The sequence below is a fragment of the Psittacula echo genome (genome assembly GCF_963264785.1).
Source record: "Psittacula echo genome assembly, chromosome: 2".
Taxonomy (NCBI): domain Eukaryota; kingdom Metazoa; phylum Chordata; class Aves; order Psittaciformes; family Psittacidae; genus Psittacula; species Psittacula echo.
Genome location: NC_137737.1, coordinates 55852027 through 55876653, shown reverse-complemented (window position 1 = coordinate 55876653; position 24627 = coordinate 55852027). Strand labels below are relative to the sequence as shown.

Below are 24627 nucleotides of genomic sequence, written 5' to 3'. Positions count from 1 at the left end.
CAGGTGGGAATGTGCTGCTTTTGATGTTCTGGGAATGCTGAATAGGTAAAATAATCTTGAGTCCAAAGGAAAAGGTCAGAAGAGCTAGGAATGAATGTTTTTTGATTTATTTCTTGGAATCAGTTGAAAGTACGCTTGCTATTAAGGAGTACCTGCAGTCCATGCTCTTACAGGGAGTGCTGGCATTGGCTGAATTATCTTGTAGACTGTGATAGTTACCATTTTGGGCTTTATAATTCTGAATGAGAAATACTACCTTGATTTATTTATTTAATATATAAATTGCAGACTTGCTGAATGAAGTAAGTTGAACATGTTCTGAAAGGTGGTTTTGATATTTAGCTCAGCTTTGTGTTTTGGTACTTATCCAGCCAGTGGCAAAATAAAATTTTTTATATTGGACTCCTAAACATTTTGAAGTAATGGCAGATGTATATTGGTTTTGACTGTTCCTTCCCCTGTAGTCGGGATTTTTTTTCTGTAGTTGATCAGGATTCAGATAGACATCTAGATGTTTTAAACTTAATATGAGTACATTACGCTTGTCTTTCAAAAATGACAGCATGTATCCTACTGGCCTTTTTAAATTCACCCCAGGGAAAAGGAGTTTGAAAGCAAAGGAGAGCAGGCTCATGCTTCACCAGGGCAATGCTAGGTATTTTAGCAAATAATTAATGAGAATTTGCAGTGTGCTTTTGTGGGGTTTTTTTGACTTGCCTCTTAGGAGCGTAGCAGTAAATGCCGTTACAGAAAGATGAACTACAGCTTAATTTTTTTTTTTGTCAGAAATATCTGGCAGTGCTGCTCTTCTGCAGGTGCCACTTCCATTGGACTGAAAACCTACAGCGGTTGACATTGTAATTACTTTAGATTTAATGTAGCTACTGAATATGTGCAGATCTTACCAAAAACTTAACTTCATCACAATTCTGTCTAGCTTAGCTGGTATAGGCGGATGCAACAGCTTGAAGAAAAGAAGCAGCAAATAAAATTGCAAACATTTTTTTCTCTCTGTATTAAATGTTCATAAATACTGTAAGTATTAAAAAAAATTGATTTATGAAGGTTAATCTGAGTTTGGGTGAAATCTACTCCATGGAAGCTAAAGCTAGAGGAGAAATTACTTTGGCAACAATTCCTCTAAGTCAGATTCTGTCCCAGCAGATACGCTGAAGTGTCTTCTTGATTAGTTGTTGAGAAGACCATGCAACTTAAAAGGCAAGAATTAAGTTTATAATCAAAACCTGCTGTTTTAATTTTGCTCCCAGAAGCACTGGATTCAAATAACCTGCTAAAGTAATACTGGCTGTAACTTGATTTCAAGAGCGTTTTTAGTTGTTAGAGCTATTAGTTTTAGATTATATTAATGACAGAAGCACAAATGATAGTGATTTAGAGAAAGTTTGCTCTTCAAATGGACGGGATTCCTCTTCCTTTTTATCTGGATTTCATAACATAGAGATATTTGGGGAGGGGCAGGGAGAAACAGGGAAAAATAGTAATTGGTCCAAATAACTACATCTCTATTAAAGTGAATGGCTTTTTGGAGTTTTGAAACTTCTGTTTTTTCAAAGAAAGAAGGTAAGTATTTCATAAGTAGTCATGCATGTTACTTACTCCATTAAGACAGAGTCTTGTCCAGAAATTACATTATTTAAATGGCTTGGGTACTATAAAAAATGTTACCCGAAACACCATCATTTAAAATGTGTACTTTCACGCAGAGTAGATGTTTTATGAGAATTGCACTCAATATCCACAAAAGCAGTGGGTTGGGAGAAATAAGTAGTAATTGGAAATGGGCATCAAAGGAGCTATAAAAAAAAAAGGCATTCCAATTTTGGGTTTGATTTTTACTATTAGGGATGTATCTTTTGGGGAGCAAACTTTGGATGAACAACTTCCCTGGCAGGAAGGAGAACTGTAGCTTGTCCCAAAATATCCCCCGGGAGTGAATGAAAAACTCGTAAGGCAAAATGGAGAAACAAAACCTTTTCTTGCAAGGGAGCACTTTAACAGCATTTTTGAGAGATTGATATGTTAGAAAAGAGCTGTTCCTAGGAAAGAGATGAGAAAGCTTGCAAAAAATAGGCTAATATAGATTTGATGTCTTACTGAAGTATTTGCTGCAAAAAGTACAGTTGGGAATGCTGCTGTCTCTATGGGAACATCTTATGGCTATATTTAGGAAAAGTAAATTAAGCTTAGTCTCCTCAGATGAGCGAGGGTTTGATATGGCTTTGGTTGGAAGTGTGGTTATTTTTTAAGGGGAAACCACTCGAACAGTGAACCACTTGTTTCATACCTTTCATGTCAAAAAAGAGTATCAGAAGTGTCATCTATGTTTGGGTCAACGCTTTCGAGGCAGGAGACAGAAAGAAGCAAAGCTTAATTTCACAACCTTAGGTGGTGAATTTGGTCGTTGAGGGGGAAGAGAACCCAAACTTCTATTTTAAACTGAACAAACTTGATAAGGAAATGAGCCAGTCATAGGTATGGTGCCCAGCCATATTCCTTAGGTTTGCATCATGCTTCAACTTGAAAAATTAATGGATTGGAGACCAAGATGTGCAGACAGTGGATAGCTTGGTGTTCTGCACACCATGCTGTGCCTGTGGAGCACATACAAAGGGAGCTTTAACAGCTCTTCAGTAACTTCATCCTGATTTCGTGGCATAGCTACCTAAGCAAAGTGAAGCCTGGGGTTGCAGAGGCCATGCATGTGTCTGTGCCTCATGCGAGTGTCTGTACAATTGTACAATGTGTAATAAATAGGTTTAGAGAGTGTTTTCTTTAACTTGTTTTTCACGTGGTTCTGTTTAATCAGCATTGGTTCAAAGACTGGGTATTTTATTGTATCAGCTTTGAATTAAATTAATGTTTGAGGAAAACTGCAACTGCTAGAGCTGTGTGATGGCTTCAGATGCCAGACTGTTGCTTGCTTGTATCTGCTTTTCCTATGTGTTAGCTGCTTGGCATTCGGAAAGTTGTTCTTTTCTGCTCTTCCCACCGTGTTACGTGTCAGCACAATCCAAGGCAGAGCAGATCGGATACTGTACATAGTTTTGCTCTATAAACACATGCTTGTTTACATTTGCTTCACTGCCGTTTTGACTGCTCCTCTTCCGATGCCAGAGGGTATAAACCGTGACTAACAAGACTCTGAGATGCTGCCATTTTGACCCCATGTGCTGCTCATGTTTCCATTTGTTTGTTTCTTCTTTGCCTTCCCTCCAAGCATTTAACAAATTATTATTAAATTTCTTCCAGAATTTAAGAGCCCAACCTGCGAGCAATTCAAAACAGTTGAGAAACACGAACATGTGATTTGGTTACTAACTGTTACTTTATGGTTGAAGACAAACTTAAGTGCTGAGTCCTTGTTTGTTAGTGCTGTGAATAAAATGGAAATGAAGCAATCCCCTTTTTTGCAAATAGGGTGTTGTGGGTTTTTTGGTGTATAAAACCTAGTTCTGATTGACTGTTGCAGCTTGATTGTAAGCTGCTACTAATATTTGGCAAAACCATCTTGAAATATACACTCTGACACATGTGCAGTTACTGCTTATTTAAAGCACCCTGCAAAAGCTCAGCATTGCAGATTTTGATTCTTTAAACTGGGCGGTCTTTGCTGATCCAGCTTCACAAAACTGTGACGTGACATACACCAACATTGCAAATGCATCAGATTCTTTTTATCAGCAGAAAAGGCCGGTTTGGATTCATGGGCCACATCTGCTGGTGAACTTTGTGCAGTCTGCCTTGGGTTTTCTTTTTTTCCCTTCTTTTACTAGAAGAAAGGTTTGTTTGTTGGCTGCCTGCTCGGGGTGGGACAGGAATGTAATGCATGCACAGACTGCGCAGTATTTCCTGTTCAACTGCCGCTCCAAACCTCGGCACTGGGAAAATCTCCAGATTGAGCAGCTCAGTCTTTGCTCAGATGATGAAAAAATGCTGCAGCTTCTGAAATACTTTGATTTTTTTTTACAGAAAATATATCTTTGTAAAGTGATTCTGCATGGTGTACTTTAAATGTATCAGATTCTATGGATATTGCTTTTACACTATTTACAAATTACTGCGGCTGAGACAAAACATTAAGCTTCTGGAAGCACTGTAGGTACAGAGAGATGGCTTCATAATGTTACTGCAAAAAGTCATGTTTATTTTGTAGCATAATATATCTTCATATTGTTGCCTGTGTAGTTCAGTTAGCTTTGGTTTCCATCCAGCTAAAAACAGTAGTAATCTTTTGGCACTGGAGCTACATTTGCATTATTTGCTCTATTTTCTTTTGCCCTTAAACTGTTCTGAAGCATCGCTTTTTTGTTACATGAATTTTACTTCAGAAGTGAATCGTAGAATCAGCAAATGTTTTGGGTTGGAAGAGACCTAAAGGATCATCTAGTTCAGGCTGAGAGAGCTGGGCTTGTTCAGCCTGGAGAAGAGAAGGCTCTGGGAAGACCACAGAGCAGCTTCCTAAAGGGTGCCTAAAGGGGACCTACAGCTAGAGAGGGGCTATTGACAAGGGCAGTATTGATAGGACAGGAGGTAATGGCTTTAAAGTGAAAGAGGGTAGATTTCAATGGGATATTAGGAAGAAATTCTTTCCTGTGAGGGTGATGAGGCCCTGGCACAGGTTGCCCAGAGAAGCTGTGGCTGCCTTGTCTGGCAGTGTTCAAGGCCAACTTGGATGTGGCTTTGAGCAACCTGGTATAATGTAGGGTGTTCCTGCCCATGGCAGGGGGTTGGAACTTGATGGGCTTTAAGGTGTCGTGGTTTAAGCCCAGGCCGTAAATCAGAACCACGCAGTCTACTTCCCCCCCCACCTTTCTTCCCTCTGCTTCTGGAGGGACGGGGAGGAGAATCAAAAGAATGCAACTCCCACGGGTTGAGATAAGAACAGTTTAATAACTAAGGTATAACACAAACCACTACTGCTACCACTGATAGTAATAATGATAAAGGAAATAACAAGGAAGAGAATACAACCGCTCACCAACCGGTACCTCGCCCCCACCCCGCAGGATCCAGCCCTTCCGGGGACTCTCCATTCTACCTCCTGGGCATGATGTGCTGTGGTATGGAATACCTCTTTGGCTAGTTTGGGTCAGGTGTCCTGTCCCTGCTTCCTCCCGACCCCTCCTCCTCCCTGGCAGAGCATGAGACTCACAAAGTCCTTGGTCAGTCTAAACATCGGTGTTATCAGCTTTGTTCCCAGGCTGAAAGTCAAAAACACAGTGCTGCACCAGCTACTAAGAAGGAGAAAAACTGACTGCTACTGCTGAACCCAGGACAAAGGTGAAGTATCTTGTAGCAAAAGGAAAAAAACTTTGAGTTTGATCACTTCTGGCAACAAACATTTAAACTCCAGTGCTCCAACCTTGCCTTGACTGTAGTGTGAAAATGAGATGAGGGGGTTTATTTCTTCTTAATTTTTTTTATCTTTTTTTCCAGGTGGCTCTGGGCCTTTGTACGTGTGGCAGCTCGGTTACAATTTCAGACTACCACCTGTAAAGTGTGGCTAGCTATTTGTTTTGTTTACTAATTTTACTTACTTTTCTTAAGCAGATGTATATTTTGAAAATTTATATGCATTGGCTCCCCTGGAATGTATGAACTGCTGCGGCTCTTCTCAGAAAAAGCATATACTAGGAAAAGGCTCAACTATGAGCTCCATGTACGTGTGCATAATGCATATATGCTTTAAAAAATGTTGTACATCCTTGTAGCACCTTTTTTGTGTGCTCAGCAGTTGCTTTGCCCTACATGAAAAGGGTGTGAATAGGTCAGCCTTGAAGACCAGGGTATGCATAGTCCTTGGTGCACTCTTGCAGGATACCAGTGCTGATGGGGTGGGTGGATAAGAGCACAGGACCAATACCAAGGCTCTTCTCTAGCTTTGAGGAGAAGCCAGGCAAGGATGGATGGGCACATTCGGCATCTGTTTAAACACTGTCCAGCTGTTTCTATAGAAGGCAAAGGAACAGCAGCTCACTGGCTCATCTTGCTGGAGTTGTTACTAGAGTGCTGCTGGAGGTAGGCATCTCCTCACTTCTCCTTTGTATTCTCATCCATCTTCTGTCCCTGGCTGTTCCAGTGGCAAGCATTAAAATGAAACTATTAAGTGTTAATTAGTTCCTTCTTGGATCACAAGGAGACTTAACTTTTCAGTCCTTTGGAGGTACTTTGGAGTAGCATGTGCTACTTCTCAAAGTTGGAAGTGGTCTCAGTGTAGCCCTGTCAGCTTGTCGAGCACTGGAGCAGGAAAGGAGGCAGCCAGTATCCACACTGTTTGATTTGAACTTGATGGTATTTCACCCAGAACATAGTTCAGCAGGTTAATTGCAGGTTAATTACGTTGTTAAAAGAGTTTTTTAACTTTCCCAGCTCGTTATGAAGTGTGAATGCCCCTGAAGCAGTGGCTCTGCCTTCATTCTTTGAGCTGAATAAATGCAAAGACTTGGGCTGTCAGATACATTTCTTTTAACACAATATTTTCTAGTAGCAACCCACCTAACTTTTTAGATACTGCAGCAGTGTAAGACAGCACAGGTGTGTTAATCATAAAATCATAGAATAGTTAGGATTGGAAGGGACCTTAAGATCATCTAACTCCAACCCCCCTGCAATGGGCAGGGACATCATGGCTTATATGGGAAGCTGACACAAAATACGAAGGTTATATCATGGTATGTAAGTATGTCCAACCAAATTTCAGTGTGCGGACTGAAGAGACCAAGTCTTTTATGGTTTTGAAATTTGCCTTGGGATCCATCAAGTTTTTTGTGCTATTTTCAGGGTTTTATCCCTCTTTGTCAGTAAAGAGGTTTCTGTGTACAGCTGGTGTTTTTAACATTTTCTAGCTGTTTCTCATGATGCATCACAGTCTTGTACAGAGAGTGCAATGCTGGCTTCTCAGTTATGTATTAGAAAAATTACTTCAGAATTTCACTGCTTTTGATCCTTAGACAATGAGTATCTGATAACCAGCAGCAGGTATTTAACCCATCCAGATTTGAGGACTGCAATGAATTAATTTATATAGGGCAAAAGAAGGAAAAAAAGCACTCTAAGCTGCTGCAACAAAAATATTTTTAAGGCTTTGTTTGGTTAGGTAAAGGCCTTTTTTTATTCCTACAGCATTAGATGTCAGGAGTTGACGTTCACCCCAGTTATGTTTCTCCTTTTGTCCTAGGTACTATGTGAAGGTGTATTGTTATAGGACTTTTGCAGGTATGGAAAGCAAACTGTAACATTCTGATATCCTCTAGATAACTTCTCTTTGAATGAGATTAACTGTTCTTGCATATAACCATTTGATCTTAGCGTACAGGTGCAACTTCTGAGCTTGTTTTCCAAAACATCATGGAATGGGCTAATGAGAATGATGTTCAGTTTCCCCTAAAATTCCTAAAAGTTCATAAATCAGATTGACATTTTTTTTCAGATCCAAATGCAGTGACCTACTTGAAATAAAGTCACGTAAAGAAGAGATTATCTCAAAAGCAAAACCAAGTTACTTGTTTACTGTTTCCTCATGTCCCCCCCAGGTGGGGACCTGTCTTGCATATTTCAGCTTTTATTTCTTGGACCCTTTTCCATGTGATCAGGTCCATCCAGAACAGACTACTAATGCAGTGCATGGGAAAGGGTTTGGCAGGGAGGAAGAGTTAAATGTCTTAGAAAGTTTTTTCTTTCACTCAACTAGTCTGGAATCCCTCCCTTCAAAGAAGTAATTTTGGTGGAAAAAACAAAATCTGAAGTTTCTTTAATTATGTTTGGGGGGGGGGGAAGAGAGGTTGCCATCTTCAGCTGAAATGATGATTCTGAGGTATATCATGTCAAGTATAAACAGAGCAATTTCCTTGGGTTATACGTGTATCAAGGTTAATCCGGGTGTGGGTGGTTGTTGTAGATGTGACAGTGCTGTTACTGCTATATTTTCTTCGAAGTTTACGTGGAAGATTAAACCTTTCAGTGGTAAACTGCAGGTAACTCTGGTTTTAAAGGCCATGTGGGTGTCACATGCAGATTTGGCATCAATTGTTGTAAAATAATTCCTGTCCCGGTCAATACATCACAAATATAGGAGCCCTATAAGAAAATCTAATGGTTTTCTGCTACTTAACTGTTTATAGCACAAGTCCTGTAGGATATAATTTTTTTTTTTTCTAATGGGATCAGATACAGCCTTTTACGAAGCTTAAGAAATTATGCATCTCTAATCATGTATAAATTTCAAAACTGCTTCCTTTTGAAGAAAGGCTTTGTTTCTTACCGCTTTATTCTGACTTGTATCTTTCCATTTCGTATTATAAACAAACTTGTTAGCAGAGAGCTCACGATACGCAGATGTTCCTTTTATTGCATTTAGCAAATTCATCTGTAAAGGCACGGGAAGTCTCTTCATTACCCAGTTTAAGGGGAACTGGCTATAACATTCATTTAATTAGGAAAAATTCAGCTGTAATTAGCTCACTCGTGAACTTCAGAGGGATGGGCTGGATTAGGAACCCTCCAGTCAACCCGTGGTGGCTTCCTGCAGCAGCACGGGGTTCATTGTACGACAGCGGCACAATGATCTGGGTTTGTGAATTCACACAGCAACAGCAAAATTTGGTGGAAGAAGCCCTGAACTAAACTTCTGTAGCATATAGTACATGAGGGAAGAGCTTTTTCTTTACTGTGTAACTTGTGCTGCTGTTGGAACTGGCTGGGTGGAAGAAGAGCAGCTCAGCCCTTCTGTCTCCAAAGGATGGTCTGAATGAAAGGAGGTTTGAGAAAATGGCATAGATGTCTTCTATTAGCATGCTCTTGTATTAATTTCTATTATAACGTTTGTAGTAGTTGGGGTTTGTTGTTTTGTTTTTTTCTTTCTGTTCCCTTTGTATAACCACCAAGTATGGTTGTGTATCTTCCATTTAAACTTTTGTCATTGCAGCAATTTATTTTAAGATTTGCCTTTATCTTTCCTTAAGCCCCTCCCCAGGCTTACTAGTGCTGTGGGTTCATTAGGACTTTCTAGAGGGCCTTGATAAACACGGTTCTGTGAACCATTTTTAGATTCCAGAAACTTGCAAGCAATCAAGAAGTAACTTGGGCGCAAGCAGTGAGTAACACACAGGTTACGAGCAGCGAGGCTTGCCATTAGAAGTAACATCTGGAAATTGTAGGTGAGACCCTGCATTTTCAAATCAGGGGAAACCTGCACCAGAGGGACTTTGCTTGTAGACAGGAAGAGCTGTGCTCCTGTTTCTGACCTTGTCTGCAAATAATCTATTACAAATTCTGCTAATTTGACAAAATGCATTGCTGAGGGCAATAGCAGACCTGGAGAAGAAGTTGTGCAGAGATCTGTGCAGTCTGCTCTTCAGTGTAGCATTAAACCATATGGAAGTGTCAGAATTTGTAAGGGAAAGGAGTGCAGACTTGTTTGTGTGTGTATATGAATGTGTGTGTGTATATATATGTGCTGCATTTGTCTAGAGATTTAAAACTTAACTGTGAAGAGTTGTAGGAAGGTGACATGATTCTGAATTACTAACCTCTACAATAGCAGATGAAATTAAGTGTGGAATTTTCTGCATGGGAAGAGATAATTCTTGACTTACATTTGCATTGATGTCTGAAATATCTGCTAATGAAGAGATCTTAGTGTTATAATAGAACTTGTGAAAAATCACATTAGCTTGTTGTAAAACTCAAGATATGAGGAATTATGAGAAAAGTAAGAGAAGAAAGCATTTTGTGGGTGTGTAAATTCATAATGCTCATCTTTCATCCTGTGGTTCTTGTCTCTCTCCTCCTGCTCAAAAATACTAGAGATGGTACAAAGATCAGAAACAAGTAGGGTCAGAGTTAAGGAACAGCTAAACTGCTGACTGACCTGTGGACCTTCTTGCCACAGGATACTTTTGGCACTAGAAGTTGGTGCAGGTTCAAAATGTGATGGGACAACTTCATGAAAGAGGAATTTGTTGAGGACTGTTGCATGGCTTCAGGTAAGAAGCCCTTAAACTGCAGTTAGAGTGCACCTGGGGGATTGCTAGGGGAAAGCATCACCCCAGTCTTGGTTGCTCCTTTCTTCAGCTCTTCTGCAGATACCTGCTGGTTACAGTCTTCACAGATAACATGTTGTCATATGGTAAAGTTGTTTTGCCTGGGCTTTCTTGGTGCACAGAGTTTGTGTTTGGTATGCAGTGCTCAAGATGTAAAAGGTCACTTAAAGTTGTCTTAAGCCGTCAGTGGTGATAGGGATAATGGGTGTAGTACTTATGTGGATGTCCTAGGAAATCAGTTCCAGAAATCAAGGCTGTAACTTCCAAAAGATGGAGATGAAAAGAAGAAAAAGTCCTCTAAATTCCATATGCTGTCTGCTGCTCAGACTTGGAGTTTAGATAATGCAGCTTACCATTCCAGTAGCATTACTACCTGCTCTTAACTATGAAGCTAAAAGCCAGGTTCTGTCCTCTGCAGTTTTTTTTCTCTTTAAAATTTGCTGGCATCCAGAATAGCTGAGTTTATGGTACTAATTCAGTATTAATGCTTCTTTACACCTTCAGAGTTAGTTATATTTGTGCCATCACTGTTTTAAGAAAAGCAAACAGCACGTGTATTGGGGCAGTGTAACTAGGGAAGGAGGAACTATTTTCTGTGATGCACATCACTGTTGTAGTTGCTAAAAATGAGGTATGCAGATCTTTCAATGTACCTGTGTGTGTTAATACAGCATGGCACATAATGCCACTTGAGAAGTTCTCTTCCTTACTGCACCCTAAATTATTATTTATTAAGTCATAGTAAAGTCTCTATAGTATAGTATGGAAAAACTTCAAACCCTGATCTCCTTAAAATAACATCTAAATTAGCGGAGAGACCTGTTGAAACACAGCTGTGTTATGAATGGCAAAATTGCAAGATGAAAAACAACATGGAGGATTCTTTTTCCTAGAACAAATATTTCACTTAGTGAAGGCAAGTGGCCAGATTTAAAATGTACAGTTTGATCATGGAAGACAGGTATTCTTAAAAGAGTTGAACAAATCAGCAGCTTTTGTCTGAGATTTTCTTAATGTTTATTTAGACTATTTACTGTTTACTGCCTCTTTCTGTCATCTAAGTAGAAGAGATACAAATGTTGGTTCTTAAATGGTAGTGATGTTCCTGCTGATCTGCTGCACAGCTGAGACTTCAAGTTACGAAGTTAAAACCGCTGTTGCAATTTATACCTGATTGAAAGGCTTGCTGCAAACAGCAGCTCAGAGCAGAGAGGTAGAAACAGATCTGAGGAATCACTAGAGATGGGGGGCAGGGTGTGTATAAGCATCTCCTGGCCACGTGCATCCTCATAAAGCCATAACCATTGGAGCCCATGTGACATCCCAGCCTTCTCTCTGTTAAATGTAGTAGTGTTTATTGGGCAGCATGCCTCTTGAAAATTTGAGACTTCATCCCTTAAGCTGTTAACATGGCTCTTTGCATGTCCAGCCTATCCTGGGTTTGATCTTCAGCGTTACAAGGTTTGGGGCAAACATGACGTGGCTTAGGTAAATTTTTGCCTTGTATGCTCTTTGTATTCATTAACCTCCTGAAGACTAAGCTCAGGAGTACTCTGCAACGTAGAATCATAGAATCATAGAATAGTTAGGGTTCGAAAGGACCTTGAGATCATATAGTTCCAACCCCCTTACCATGGGCATCTCTTATGCAAACATTTGGTAATCAGCTTTTCTTGCTTAACACTAACTTTCTACTAACTTGATAGACCCAGCCTAGAATATAAACTCTACTTTATTCTAAAATGCAGTCTTGGCTTTTGGAGGACTATTTTATGCATAAAAATTGTTTGCAGAATGAAGTTTAATGTTAACGGTCTTGTACCTTACTAAGTCTAGGAAAAACAAAAGCTGGAGATGAATACTTTTTTCATTCAAAAAAGAGCATTTCTATTTTAAGCATTCAGATGTGATTATTTGCTGTCAGATTTTTAATTAGAAGCTGAAAACAAAATATTAAAATTATTAAAAGGTTTCTGTGGCACCAGCTATAGGGAGCAGGACACAGCATTATGCTTCCCATTATAATTTCAGCGTATTTCAGTGTTCAAGGTCAGAAAGCAGTTCTCTCTGCCTGAATGATACTGCAGCAAACTTCCTTGTGCTTGTAATTCGAGTTCTCTTTAGAGTTGTTTTCCAAAAGTCCGTCATAGCTACGCAGATATCCTTCAGGAATTTCTAGACACGTTTCTGCAAATGTATTGCAAGCAGAATGTGACATTTTGAGAATGAGTCTTTTACTGTAACTTGTAAGAGCAATGACCACAGTTTTCTGTTTAACTGGAGTGTTGAAAAGCAGTGTTTAGATTGGTTTTGGTTTACAAACGTCTTTGAAGAAACAGTTCCTCAGACGCACAAGACTTGCACAAATCTGCACAATTCTGACTTTATTCTGTTATCTGAGCACTTCTTTAATGGTGAAAGTTAAAAACCATTTCATTTTTGATACAAGTACACTTCCGTCTTATTAACAATTAATAACTGAACATTAGCACTGCTCACTCCTTTAATATGTATTTTGACAAATATGGGAATATGTACTATACAGGGAACAGAACGTTAGTGTTGGACCTGTTGGACACCTTGCAAGTGCTTTGAGAGGAGAAAGTATTGATGGGTAGTTTATGCCAACCCTACAGAATCAGAAGATTTTGTGCATGTTTTCAGAGAGCGCTTGGCAGTTCACTCAAAATCTGCACCATGAGGCTTTCTTGTCAAAGCAGATACATGTACCTGAGCACCTTCAAAGCATGGTGGTATCCCTTAAGTCTCCATGGGGAGATCTGTTCCATCTCGTACACGGTTCTTCTTTCACTGAAGTTTTCTTTCTAGATTAATAATTGTATAATTTGTATTTCTGATGCCAATTGCCTTGATTGCATGAATTATTTGTCATACCAAAGAAGACAGATGTATGTGGCAGTTCCCTAAATCTGAGGAAGGAAGGAAAGATGGGTAATTATATATGAATGTGTATAATGGGACTTACTAAGAATTTCACTTACCCTCTAACTTTGGGATAGGGGAGGTGTTTTGTTCCTTCTAATGTAGAATGTAAAGAAACTATGTAGTGTGTAGAACTAAGTGGATTAATCCACAACTTTGATAGCATCCTTTTTTTTTTTTCCCCTCTTTTTTCTCAGTGTAATCCACTTTTTAAAGTTTGCTACTTTAAGATGGGCTGCTGCATAGCTGTGAAAAAGGACTCGACAATAACTTGTTTGGGCATGTATTTTAAATTAAATCATTTGTTGACTCAAAAAGGAAGCCATTAATCTCTGTAGGCTAAAATATTTCTCTGCTTAAGGATAAGAAGGGTAAGTGGATTGTGACTAAGGTACAGCAGGAGGGTGCCTGTGTCTGACTGGGGATGTGTGATGGTTTTGCACAGTATTCATGGTAATAAGCAGTTACTTACACGATTAACATGACATGGTTGCGCCTCATTGTGGTACTGTGATAACAAGCTGAGTTTTGATAGCATTCAGTACCACGTGTTGCAGTGGTTCAGATAAACATCAAAGGCAGAGGGCTGCGCGAAGGGCATGAGATGAAGAGGGTGCACCTGTGTGGCCCTGCCCTGGAAGAGTGCTGAGTCCGTCAGCTAGGGGACTCGGACGCAGGAAACACACACTTCTAGCTAACAATAGATCATTAATCATGGTGATCAACTCGAGTATTACTTAAAGTATTCTAAAAACTTTTGCCAACTCATTTTATTCCAATGCGTGCTCAAGATCTGTTTTTAGGAGTTTGAATCTTGGGGAAATCACATCTTATATGCATTTCTTTTCTCCAAACTTATATCTACAGTTGTTCGTCTTTAAAAATGCTACACTTGCTTTTGTAGAGCTGTATGCAATTTTTTACCAGTTTGTTTTTGTTATTTTATTGGTTTTTTGGTTTGTTTTTTTTTTTTATCCTGGAGTATCAATAAGCAAGTTGAAAAGAACAGCCAGGACTCCTGACTTTGTTTAGTGACACCCTCTCCAGATTTGCTTCTGTAGCCAGTGTTACAGCCCACAGTGCTGCTGTCTGTGTTATGTCTTTTCTCCTCCACAGTGTTGTCAAACAGTAACAGAGGAAACTTTTTTTGACCCTTGCAGGAGTTTGTGTTACACACATGATCATGTATTAGGCTAGAAAATGTGCCCAGGCATCAGTAGGCATTTTTATTGCATACTCTTCTATTTTAGATCAGTTTCCTTCTTCAGACCAGAGACGCATTTAGAAGCATTTCATATCATTTACAGTATCTAATCTTGATGTTTCTAGGAAAACTTTAAGTGTGTTACCTTAGTATGACAAGACCTTTGTACAGAGATCCAGGTTGATTAGTAATAGACTAACATCACCATGTGAGTTTGACAAGAAAATAATGTGTTGAAACATGAGGAAGGGGGGTCTCAATATAATGGAAAATCTCTGTGAGGCTATCTTAAGACTTGTGAAGGACTTCTGAGGTAATAACCTTAAATTCAATCGTAGTCTGGAAAGCTAGGTCTGTGCTACATGAATTTATTTTTCTTCTGGTTTGTGTTTCCTAGTGTCCCAATGTAATATCAGCTTGAAGAAGCAGAGGAGTCGAAGTATCTTTAGCACCTTATTCTGCTGCTTTCGTGACTACAATGTCGAACCACCATCTACCAACAGCACCAGTGCTCTGCCTCCTTTGGTGGAGGAGAATGGAGGACTTCAGAAGGTAAGGCCTTTATCTTATTTTGCTCTTATATGGGTCTTTTGTAAACAAGGTTTAACTCTGTGCTTCTGAAGGCTTGCCTTAGTAGGTTTCCCTCATGGGGAACATTTTATTTATTAGAGGAAAAAAATACTGTTTTGGTGGGGAATTGCTAATACTATCTAGTCAGCTGCAATTTAAAATGGAACTTTTTTTGTGGAGGGTATTGGCACTATTCATTTGATAAGCAAGCAACATTTAAAACCTGAATAAGACACTAAAAATATTTAGACTTCTCATAAAGCTTGAGATGCTGAGTTGTCTGTGGCTTTGGTTCTCTTTCCGACTACAGGAAGGTTAAAATGTGTCCACTGGAGTGTAGTGGAACCTCTTTGAATGTCAGTTGAAAGGGGTTTCAGTGACATAAAACCAGTTTAGAATGGGCAGAACATAATTGTTTGTACTTTTTTTTAACCACTTCAGAGGCATCAGCTTTTGGCCATTTTTCTGGGTTATTAAGTTTCCTTTACCTAATAAGTCAAATTAAATGATAGAAATTTTCAGCAGTTCAAAGCATGGCATGTGAGAGCAGCATGTTACTTTCACTGAGTTTTAGTAATTGTATTGCTTTAACATATTCATAAAATCAAAACACAAATGATTTAATGTTCTTTTTAAATCTGATAACACTGAGCATTTGTGTTATGAACCAAAGAATCTCAGTTCAATATAGCAAGCATAGGAATACCATCTTTTCCATACCACATTGTTTTTCTGCACTCTCAAAACTCTGCTAGTCCCATACTCTCACTTGAAACATGATTCCCCTTGCACTTTTCTAAGACTTTAAAGGATTGCAAATACAGGATTATCCATGATGGGGAATAATAGCAGAAATGGAGGTGTTTCTTTTCTTTTCACCCTTCTGCTCTTCACAGTAATTTTTCATGTTTGATGCAGCTGACCTTTTTCCTGCCTTGTGCAGTCCATTTTATTTTTGTTTTGAATTTTGCTGGTTATGTTTTAATTCTGAAAAGCTCAGGAGAGAGCAGAGGAGCTGTTTGGTGGGAGAGAGGAAAGTAAAGCAAATTAAAGTGATGGAGGCTGAGAATATGTGTGAAGGTAGAGTCTGAACTGCAACAATTCATGCTGAAACTGCTCATATAGAGATGAAGTGCACTGAAATTCTTTTGCCAAGAGCTGTTGAATGTGTATTTTTAGACTTATTTTGCCAGCCAAAGTACATTTTTACTGAAATGAGGAAAATCTAGACTGGTTGTGCTGAAGGGAAAGCTGAGTAGTGTGTAGCCTGTGTGCACATGTTCACCTGAGAAACAAAGGAATGGGAAACTAGTAAGATTTCCCTTTCCACTGTGCTTAGGGAATGGAAAGAAGGAAGGCGGCTAATGGCAAAATTAAAACTGAGAGAAAGTGGGAGTTCATGACAAAGGAAACATAAAGAAAATGAGTTTACTTTAGAAAATGTGAGTTAAAATGTTCTAAAGTCAGTAGTTTTCAGGCTGCATTTTATAAGGCACTTAATTACTTTCTAAATATATCTTACACCTTGAGCTAGTGATTGCATGTACGTTTATATAAGCTTCCATCCTCACTCTGTGCTACCTTCGTAAACAGTTTCGAAATTGTGCAACAGTTGTACACAAGCCCAAGACAAAAATCACAGAATTTGTACAATTACCAGACTACAGCTTAATAGAGTAAAAAAAAAAAAATAAAAGAAAAAAATAGAGGAATATGTTTGCATTTTCTGCAAATAGAATGAAAGGCACTCAGATGCTTACGGATCTTTGCTGAAGAAATCAAGCATAGCTAAGCTTTTGGGTGGTTCTTAAGTGAGTGGAAATAAGTCTGTGACATTTCTAATAACATTTTTATGTGGTTCTGTATGCTCTTTTTGAGTGCTAAGATGGTTAGTGTAAGTAGGAAATTCTTTCAAAGAAAGAAAAAGAGATCGAAGACTTGGGTACATTTGAGTATTGTTACACTGTCAGGCTAGTTGCTTTTTACTAGGAGAGCTGTGTTTTAAAACTGTGCAGGCTGATTGAATTTGGCCAAGTTACACTAAGCATCTTGTTTAGATTCAAAAGTGATAAATAAGTTGGGGGAAAAGTACATGCTGCAGTGGGCCTCGGTTTCTAAATTGATAAAATTAAATATCCAGGAATGGCAAAATTACTTGGTGTAGGAAAGAAGAAAGCCTGACAACACATTGCTTAAACTCCTCTGCTGTTTAATTAAAGCGATTTTGCATTATTCTGACCGCCAGGTTAGAATAGTTTAAATTCTGTTGAGCTGCTATTCAAATGGTCACGGACTTGTGTCTGTTATCTTTTTTTTTTTTTTTTTCTATTTTATTAATTATCACCTCACAGGTGAGATCTGACCCTGGCCCGGTCAGTTCATTTGCTGTGACCCTTTTCTTTAAAAATGGAGAAGGAAAATTGCACAATAATCTTAGATAGTTACCGTTAGAAACTAGTGTAAATTGGCTTGGATGTGCTTTCCTCCTGTCTTTACTGTTCAGTAGAGTTGTTACATGAAAATCAGTGATAAAAACTTCAGAGGAAGGGAAGGAATAGAGAAAGCTTCTGCCGGTTTCACAGGAAATCAGTGTTTGTTCTGTGTTGCTTCTGGCATGTTCTTGACATTTGAAGTTGATGTGACAAGCCTACTTCTAATTAGGAGTCTCAGTTCTTTCAATGCTAACCTGTTGTAAAGGAGGGAAAGCAGGCAAGAGTATTTTAGAAATTGAAAACACAATTCTGAAATATTATTCAGAGTAATTGTGTTGTGTGATTTTTATTTTTATTATTATTATTTTGCTGTATTAGAAAAAATTAAATCAGTGCTTGAAATAAATCAGTGCTTCATTTAGTGTCTTCCCATATAATGTGACTTGATTATGCTTGTCAAGTCACTTCTTCGTAGGATTGGAAGAAGCACCAATCTGAACATGTTTTTGAATAAACAGGGGTTTTCAAGTGCTGGCTTCTGTTAGGAAAACAAAAAAAAAAAGCCCAAAAACTTCTTTAAAATACTGAGTTAATTTTTAAACCTTCTACTCACAGAGCAGCTGCTTGTCCAAGTGTGACTTTAATACTGGTAATGAATGGTCCATTCTGTCTCTAAAGTTTCAATATGACATTTTTTCAATAGTAACTTGTATTTACTGAAACTGTTGTATATTTGTTTTTCTTAAAATGCAGCACCTTTTTAGTGCAGCAGAAAAACATATTCTAAGATGCAATATCAACTACGGTGGGTATATCAGCCTGTCTGCAGCTTGGATCCTGAGCCAGATGTGTCATTGGGAGCACATAATGTTCAGAACTCATGAAATCCTTGCTAATTTTTTCCTGCCTCCTCAGCAGCAGGCAGCTCACCAACACCTCCCAGCCAGGATTTTATTTTTAGGGGCCAGAGTGTTGGGAGAGGGAAGTGTTTCTTGTTTTCCTCTAAATAAATTCAAATCTCTATTTCTATTCTTCAGTTAGCAACTTGACTCAATTTGTGTATTTTCTGGACATGCTTCTTGAGTTAGGTTTTTGGTTTTTCTTGGTAAATTTGTTAGTGGAGTTTTGGAGTGTTTGCAGACACAGATTTCATCTGCAGGTTTCAAGGAGGGATCTAGATAAAGGTGAGAGAAGCTGGATGCAAACTAGCTCTTTGTTTTCCCTTTGCTTTCAGTCACGTGGTGGGTGAGGGAGCTCTGACAAGTCTATCGACACTTTGCCATTTCACTTACAACCCACTTCCACTAGAATCATCTTTGCTTTTGTTTCACAGTTAGATCCAAATCGGGCAGATGGCTCATGTTCAAGATGAAGCATGAATGAGGAACGGGTTTTTTATGTTGGTTGGATTAGAGGAGAAGGTCTCGATCCACACCCAACAGGGAAGAAGACAGATTTAGAAGAAGGTTTATTCTTGGGGCAGCAGCTGCCCCTGCTGCTTTCGCTGTAACAGGAATGAAACCAGAAAGGTCAAGTCCTTGAATTTGCACCTCACCCATCCTAACCACTACAAAAGTTAGGTCTCCTTCTTCACGCTGCTTTTTGGCTGCACAATGCTGTCATTTCCAAGGTGATGCTGGAAAGCTGTTTAGATGACCTGTTGTTATGTGTCCAACACTCTACTTCAGGGATCTCTACAATACAGTGCAGGAAAAAGGATCTTCTCTGTTCCACAGGAATATGGGTCACCAGAACAATAAAAATAGCTTGCAGGGAGCTTATTCTTGAGGCCAAAGGTAGTATCTCCTTCATCCGCAAGACATAGAGGAGCAACACGAGCATGGACTCTGATGGGGAGACTATTAATGGCATGTTTTCCAAACAGACATGGAAACCAGTCTTACTCTCCAGTGTGGAGGAAGAGAATTGAGATTAATGTAAATAATAATACCTTTTCTCCTGCTTAACCTTCGTTGGTCAGAGCAAGAAAATGCCTAGTGTCTTGTATGGTTGATCGCTATCAGCATGTGGTATGGCAGGTCTATTTAGAAAACAGAATCCCCCTTAGCGATGTTTGGTTCCCCTCTCTCTGCTTACTCATTCTGACCTTACTTGCCTCCCCGGAAGTTTTCTATATTGAGACAAAGCTCAATATTCCAAAGCACTAAAAGAGTAAAATAGCAGCTATATTTTTTTTTTTTTAAAGAACCCGTCATGGTCTAATATAAGCTTTGTGTTACAGGAATGAACATGATAAATCTGTTCTGATCAGCAGCTTCTTTAAAGAGGTTATTCTTTAAAATGAAATGTCTCCCTCCTTATCTTTGAATACAAGCTGTTCTAAAAAAAAAAAAAAAGCCAAATAGCATGGCCTGTCACTTTGTGCTCATTGATCCTATATGCAAGTGTAGGCAGACAGCATTAATGAACAGACACAGTATAGAAAACGTTGTGTCTCAAACTAAGATTACGTAGCTAAGGGAAAAGATAGGAGTTATCATTTCATCTGTATATATTGTGCCATGAAAAAAATAAACCACCTTATTTCAATGGCTGAACAAATCAGTTCCTGGGTTGTCTTAGTGATACAGTAGGGAAATTTTGGCATTCTAGGAACAGCTTTGTCCTGTTACCAGCATCAGGAGCTCATGTAAAATCTTTAACAAACGCAGTCATCTGTCATCTATTTCAAACGATAACTGTTATGACCTATTTCCCTTCCTGTTCCAAGGCATCAGGAAATGAGGCAGGACACTTTTAAAAAGTTTCCCATAGCAGGCTTGTTTTTAAAAAGCATTTGCCTGTTTGTCAACGGTTATGCTTTAGCAGCAGAATTTTGCCTGTATCTTTCTGTTTGTTCTTCCAGTTGTTGTCATTACCATTTTGATTTTGGCGTAGATACTTTAAGGATTCCTCTTAGGAGGACACTTTTCTTCCTTGGTGTTTTTTATTTAAGAAATTCTGCATGAAAAATAAAGCAAACAGTAATGCAAGTCCTGTAGCAAGTTAGATTCTGGATTCCCACAGAAGTCATGAAGTTTAACAGTAATACCATGGGATACAGCTCTTGCTTCAAGAGATTGCCAAAATAGAAAGCCAGTTACGCCACATTGAGTGCCTCTTGAAGTTTGTGGGAAATCCTAATGTGATACAGAGCTATATTTATGTCCACAATTGAGATAATCTTGTACCGTAGCTGCTAATATGCCTCTACTCTCATAAACTGTTTTAATCTGTTGACAGAAGCTCCAGTTGTATTTTATTCTCTACCAGTGAACGCAAAAAATGCCTTTCAAAACAAAACACAGGTTTGCAGTCTGTGTTCTGCCTGTGTAACTATACCCTTGATAACAGTTTGCTCACCAGCTAATCTAACTGGCACCTACTCAAGTCCTCCTTTCTGAAATGGCCCATGAACTTCAGATTATGTTCCACTAACAGGATGTTAATGTGCCAAATTATGTATTTTTTTTTTTTCTTTTTGCCAGTACCTTAAGGAATATTTAGATCCTTACCATTTCTTATGTTTGCTTTTACAGAAATCAGGTACTTTTTACTAAAGCAAACTTCTTGATAGGTCATGGTAGTGGTTGCTCTCTAGCTGCTTCATCAGCTTCTCTGGATTTTGGTTAAATGTTAGTAAAAATTTCTGCTGTTCTAGCAATAAAAAAGAGGACTTCAAAAATAGTATCGAATTACTTTTGTCAAGGATGTGTCAATACCGTGTTAGACTCCAAAAGAAGTGAGCACAAGACTTTTTCAGCTGGAAGAGGACGTTCTAATGTTGCAGATAGCTCTTTCAATAGGTAGTCAGTCTGCTGGTAGTCGGGGGCCTGTGTTGTACAAGTAATTAGAGGATAAAATCTTTTACCTAAGCTATGTTTGTGCTAGAAGGGTCAGCTTCCTTTTGTGTCCACCAGAAAACAAGTACTTTTTTAAGAGATTAGAAAATACAGTTCCTACTTCCCAAAACCTCATATATTTGAGTTGGTGACCCTGTGACCAGCTGTTCTTCATTTAGAAGCTGTCTTTGTGTCCATATGTCAGGTCCCAAGATGAGAAGAAAAGGTCAAGTTGACCAAGACTGTCTTGCCTTCTCCCAGGTACAATACGGAAGTGAGACCATGGGAAGAACACTTGATGCTGTTGCCTCTTTCTGGGTGAAGGGAGAGATTCCTTGGATTAGTTTGAGCATAGTTTCTTTCTTGGACATTTTGCTGTTGCCTAACTGAAAATGTTTTTTCTGAGGCAGTTATCTCCAGTGAAGTTAACTTCAAGGAGTGAGCTTCTGCCCTGCTACCAAGATCTGTCTAAGCCTCTTGTTGCTGCAGTGAAAATAGACAAATATACCCATTAGTAGATTTTAAAGCTGGAAAAAGTTACAGTAAATACAGGTTCTTTCTTATTACCATCTCTTATTAACCATAGCATGGGTTTTACCAGTCCAGTCTCCTGAAAATCATGAGTACCAGTATACTAACATCATTTCAGCAACTAAAATGCAAGATCCTGATTTTATTTTTTAATTTCCTTTTCTTTTACCCTGGTTTCTTGAATACTTTGAACCTTTGGTTTAAAATGTTTGAGTGCTACATTTACTGCTTCAGACCTTTGTTCTACCCTTTAAAAGCCATTACCCTTACAGTGATTTTTTTGTTTGTTTGTTTTTTTTCCCCAGGGTGACCAGATGCAGGTCATGCCTATACCAAGTGTATGTATTTTTATCCCTTTTTCTTTTAATAATTTTCATAATTTTTGCTTTGATTCATCTTACGTTGCAGTCTTAACAGGTCTGTTTTGTGTTGCATGTTAATAAAATGATTTTATGTTCTGTCTGTAATGTAGACTTGGAGATGCATTGAACTGCTTGTGTTGTACAGGGGCTTAAACAGAGTTTGGGGTTTACATGGGTTTTGTATTGGATCTCAGTTATATTAATTCCTGAAGTTTTTGTCATTTTGAAAATGCCTGAAGTAGCATGAAGGTTGTAGTTGCTTATTTTAATAGAGACAAAAAGTGACTTATCAGCACTATGTGAGAGACAGTTACAAAAAACTTTCCCTCTAATTTTTCCCTGTATTCCAGTTGAAGAGTTAGAAACTGCATGATTTGTTTGAAACAAGCCACTTTAGGAAAACAAAGAGTACACTGGCCATAGCTGTATTACTGCACTCTTTGAAGATGATGCTCTCAGTATCTGCTGCTTTATGGGCTTTAATATTTCTGCTTATCTTCCTTGGATTAAACTTGGAATGCTGTTTGGCATCTGAATTATTTTTCAAAACTAAATAAAAGGAAAGAAAAAAAGTTCTTCAAACTGAGGCTTTGAATTTAATTAAGTTTAACCTTTTTTGGTCAAAAAGCTGCTCTTTTTTTACTTTTTTTTTTTTTTTTTTTTTTAATTCTTCTTTTTTGATCTCCTTTGCTGTTTATAATACTTTATTATTGCAGAATTTTCCAGGAAATGGCAGTGCTAATGTGTGGAGTTACTGACACAGCCCACTTTCTTGAGATACTAGGTAGCTCTAAAGACATGACTATTCCCCAAGACACTTTTTTTTTTCTTCTTTCTCCTTCCTTCTCATGTAACATTACAAGGCCTTCCACAAGAGCCCTGTCCATGCTGCAGTGCAATAGTGTCAGGAGCTCACTAAAACTGTGGATCATGTCCCTCCTTCACTGCTTTTCCTTGGACTTGACTGTTATTAATTAGTGTTTATTGCTTACATATTATTTCTAATATGAAATTACTTCTAGTACAGCTCATGCATATGTTTGCATACATATGTATGTATATGCACACATGTACATGCATATAATTTGTACATGTAGATATTAAAGAAATAAGAATTGAAACATAACAAAATTTTGAAATGAGAAATGGTCACAGCTTTGTCAGGTACAAACATGAAATGAGACACTTTTCCAGAACACTATCTTTGCACTGTTAAAGCAGTGCTCTGTTAGATTCCATTAGAAAATTAATAGTACAAGAGGTTTCGTCTATTCTATTTTTTTAGTGCAACTGTTACTTTGCTGACCTGTATTCCCAGCACCCTAATAAGGCAGTCATGCCATAGAGCTCTCAGTGAGCAGGTGACTTTAAACGCACTCGTTCCTCTTCTCCAGTGCCATCTGATGCCTTCTTCCAGCAGGACATGAAAGTGTTGTCAAGCAACCATCACCTGCAGGCAGTTGTGTGACATTTACTGTCCGAGTATCAGAGTGCTTCTGGCTGGCAAATAGAAGCCAGCGAGCATTAGTATGTAATAGTCTAGATAAAGACAGAAGTGAGCTGCATACGGAGGAAGTGGTAGGAACAAAGATGTAACATTGTATTAGAAAAATGCCTAAAACTAAAGCAGTTCTCTTTGCCAGTCTCACAAGAGCTGTTTGTCCTGAGTGCTGCAGCCCAGAGGTTCACTCTGAGAAAACTCTTAGCCATGTGTTTAAGACCCATTAAGGCGTAAATTCTTGATGCTCTGCCGCACAGGGTCATGGATGAGAAATAGGCTATTTGAACTGTATGTATTGTACATACTATAAACAGACACAGAGTTAGCTTGGTCACAGTTAAGTTAGATATTTACTTTTCATAGAGCTCATTGCAAGTATGATCTCTTCAAATGTTCAGATAATTCCTTAGTGACTCTGAAAAGAGCATTGCCCACTCCCCACTCATTAAACTTTCAAGTTGAAGCTTCCAGTCAAAATACAAGGTTTTCATGCATGTATAAAATCTGTCAGCCTGCTGGGGTCACACATTTGCAAACTTCCATTGCTTTATGTACATATGTGCAAGCTAGTATATCTGTATATAATATATATATATATTAGTATATCAGTATATCTGCTGCTCAATCATTTTTCTGTATTAGTTGCATTTAATTTAAAAACTTGAATTAATATGAATTTTCACTTGGTTATTGATAGAGATAACCACTAAACCAGAAACATTCCAGCTTCTGCTTAGGTTCTTCAGAAAAGAAACTGTCTGACTCTTGGGTTTTGGTTCTTTTTTCTAAAGTTGAACTTTATCCTTTTTGTATCTTGTATTCTGAAACTGTTTTCAGATAAGGCATAGATTAAACAGCAGCATAATTGATTTGTTCCCCAATAATGCAAAATTATTACTTTTTAGGGTTAAAATAAACACAAAATGTGGAGGAAAAAAAAAAAAGACCCAATACCAGCTGACACAGTATGTTAGACTTGACTTAAAAATACGTCAAGTGTAGTTCATGATGCTTGTGCATCTGAACTTCATGGAGTATGGTAGAGAAATAAAAGCAGACCCATAGCAACTTCAGCACTTGTTTTCATTCTTTTGAATGACAAGGTAGATGGAAATACAAAGCCATACTCATGGACCTTCTTCAGCGAGTTGGAGTGTCCATTTCCTTTGTTCGGTTTAAAA

General features: G+C 38.5%; 1 protein-coding gene across 6 annotated transcripts in view; it reads left to right on the top strand.

Moving 5' to 3' along the window:
* The window catches only part of CTDSPL (CTD small phosphatase like), an 83855-nt gene that overhangs the window by 34463 nt on the left and 24765 nt on the right, over positions 1-24627 (top strand). For 2 of the 6 annotated variants that reach the window (XM_080639448.1, XM_080639446.1), the window contains exons 1-4: positions 3275-5680; positions 7199-7236; positions 14606-14760; positions 21889-21921. In XM_080639448.1, coding sequence (XP_080495574.1) covers positions 5616-5680; positions 7199-7236; positions 14606-14760; positions 21889-21921 — 291 coding nt within the window. In that variant the 5' untranslated portion in view covers positions 3275-5615. Of the gene's footprint in view, positions 1-3274; positions 5681-7198; positions 7237-14605; positions 14761-21888; positions 21922-24627 lie in introns of those variants that run through there. The other 4 variants (XM_080639447.1, XM_080639449.1, XM_080639450.1 and 1 more) reach the window with 3 other exon arrangements.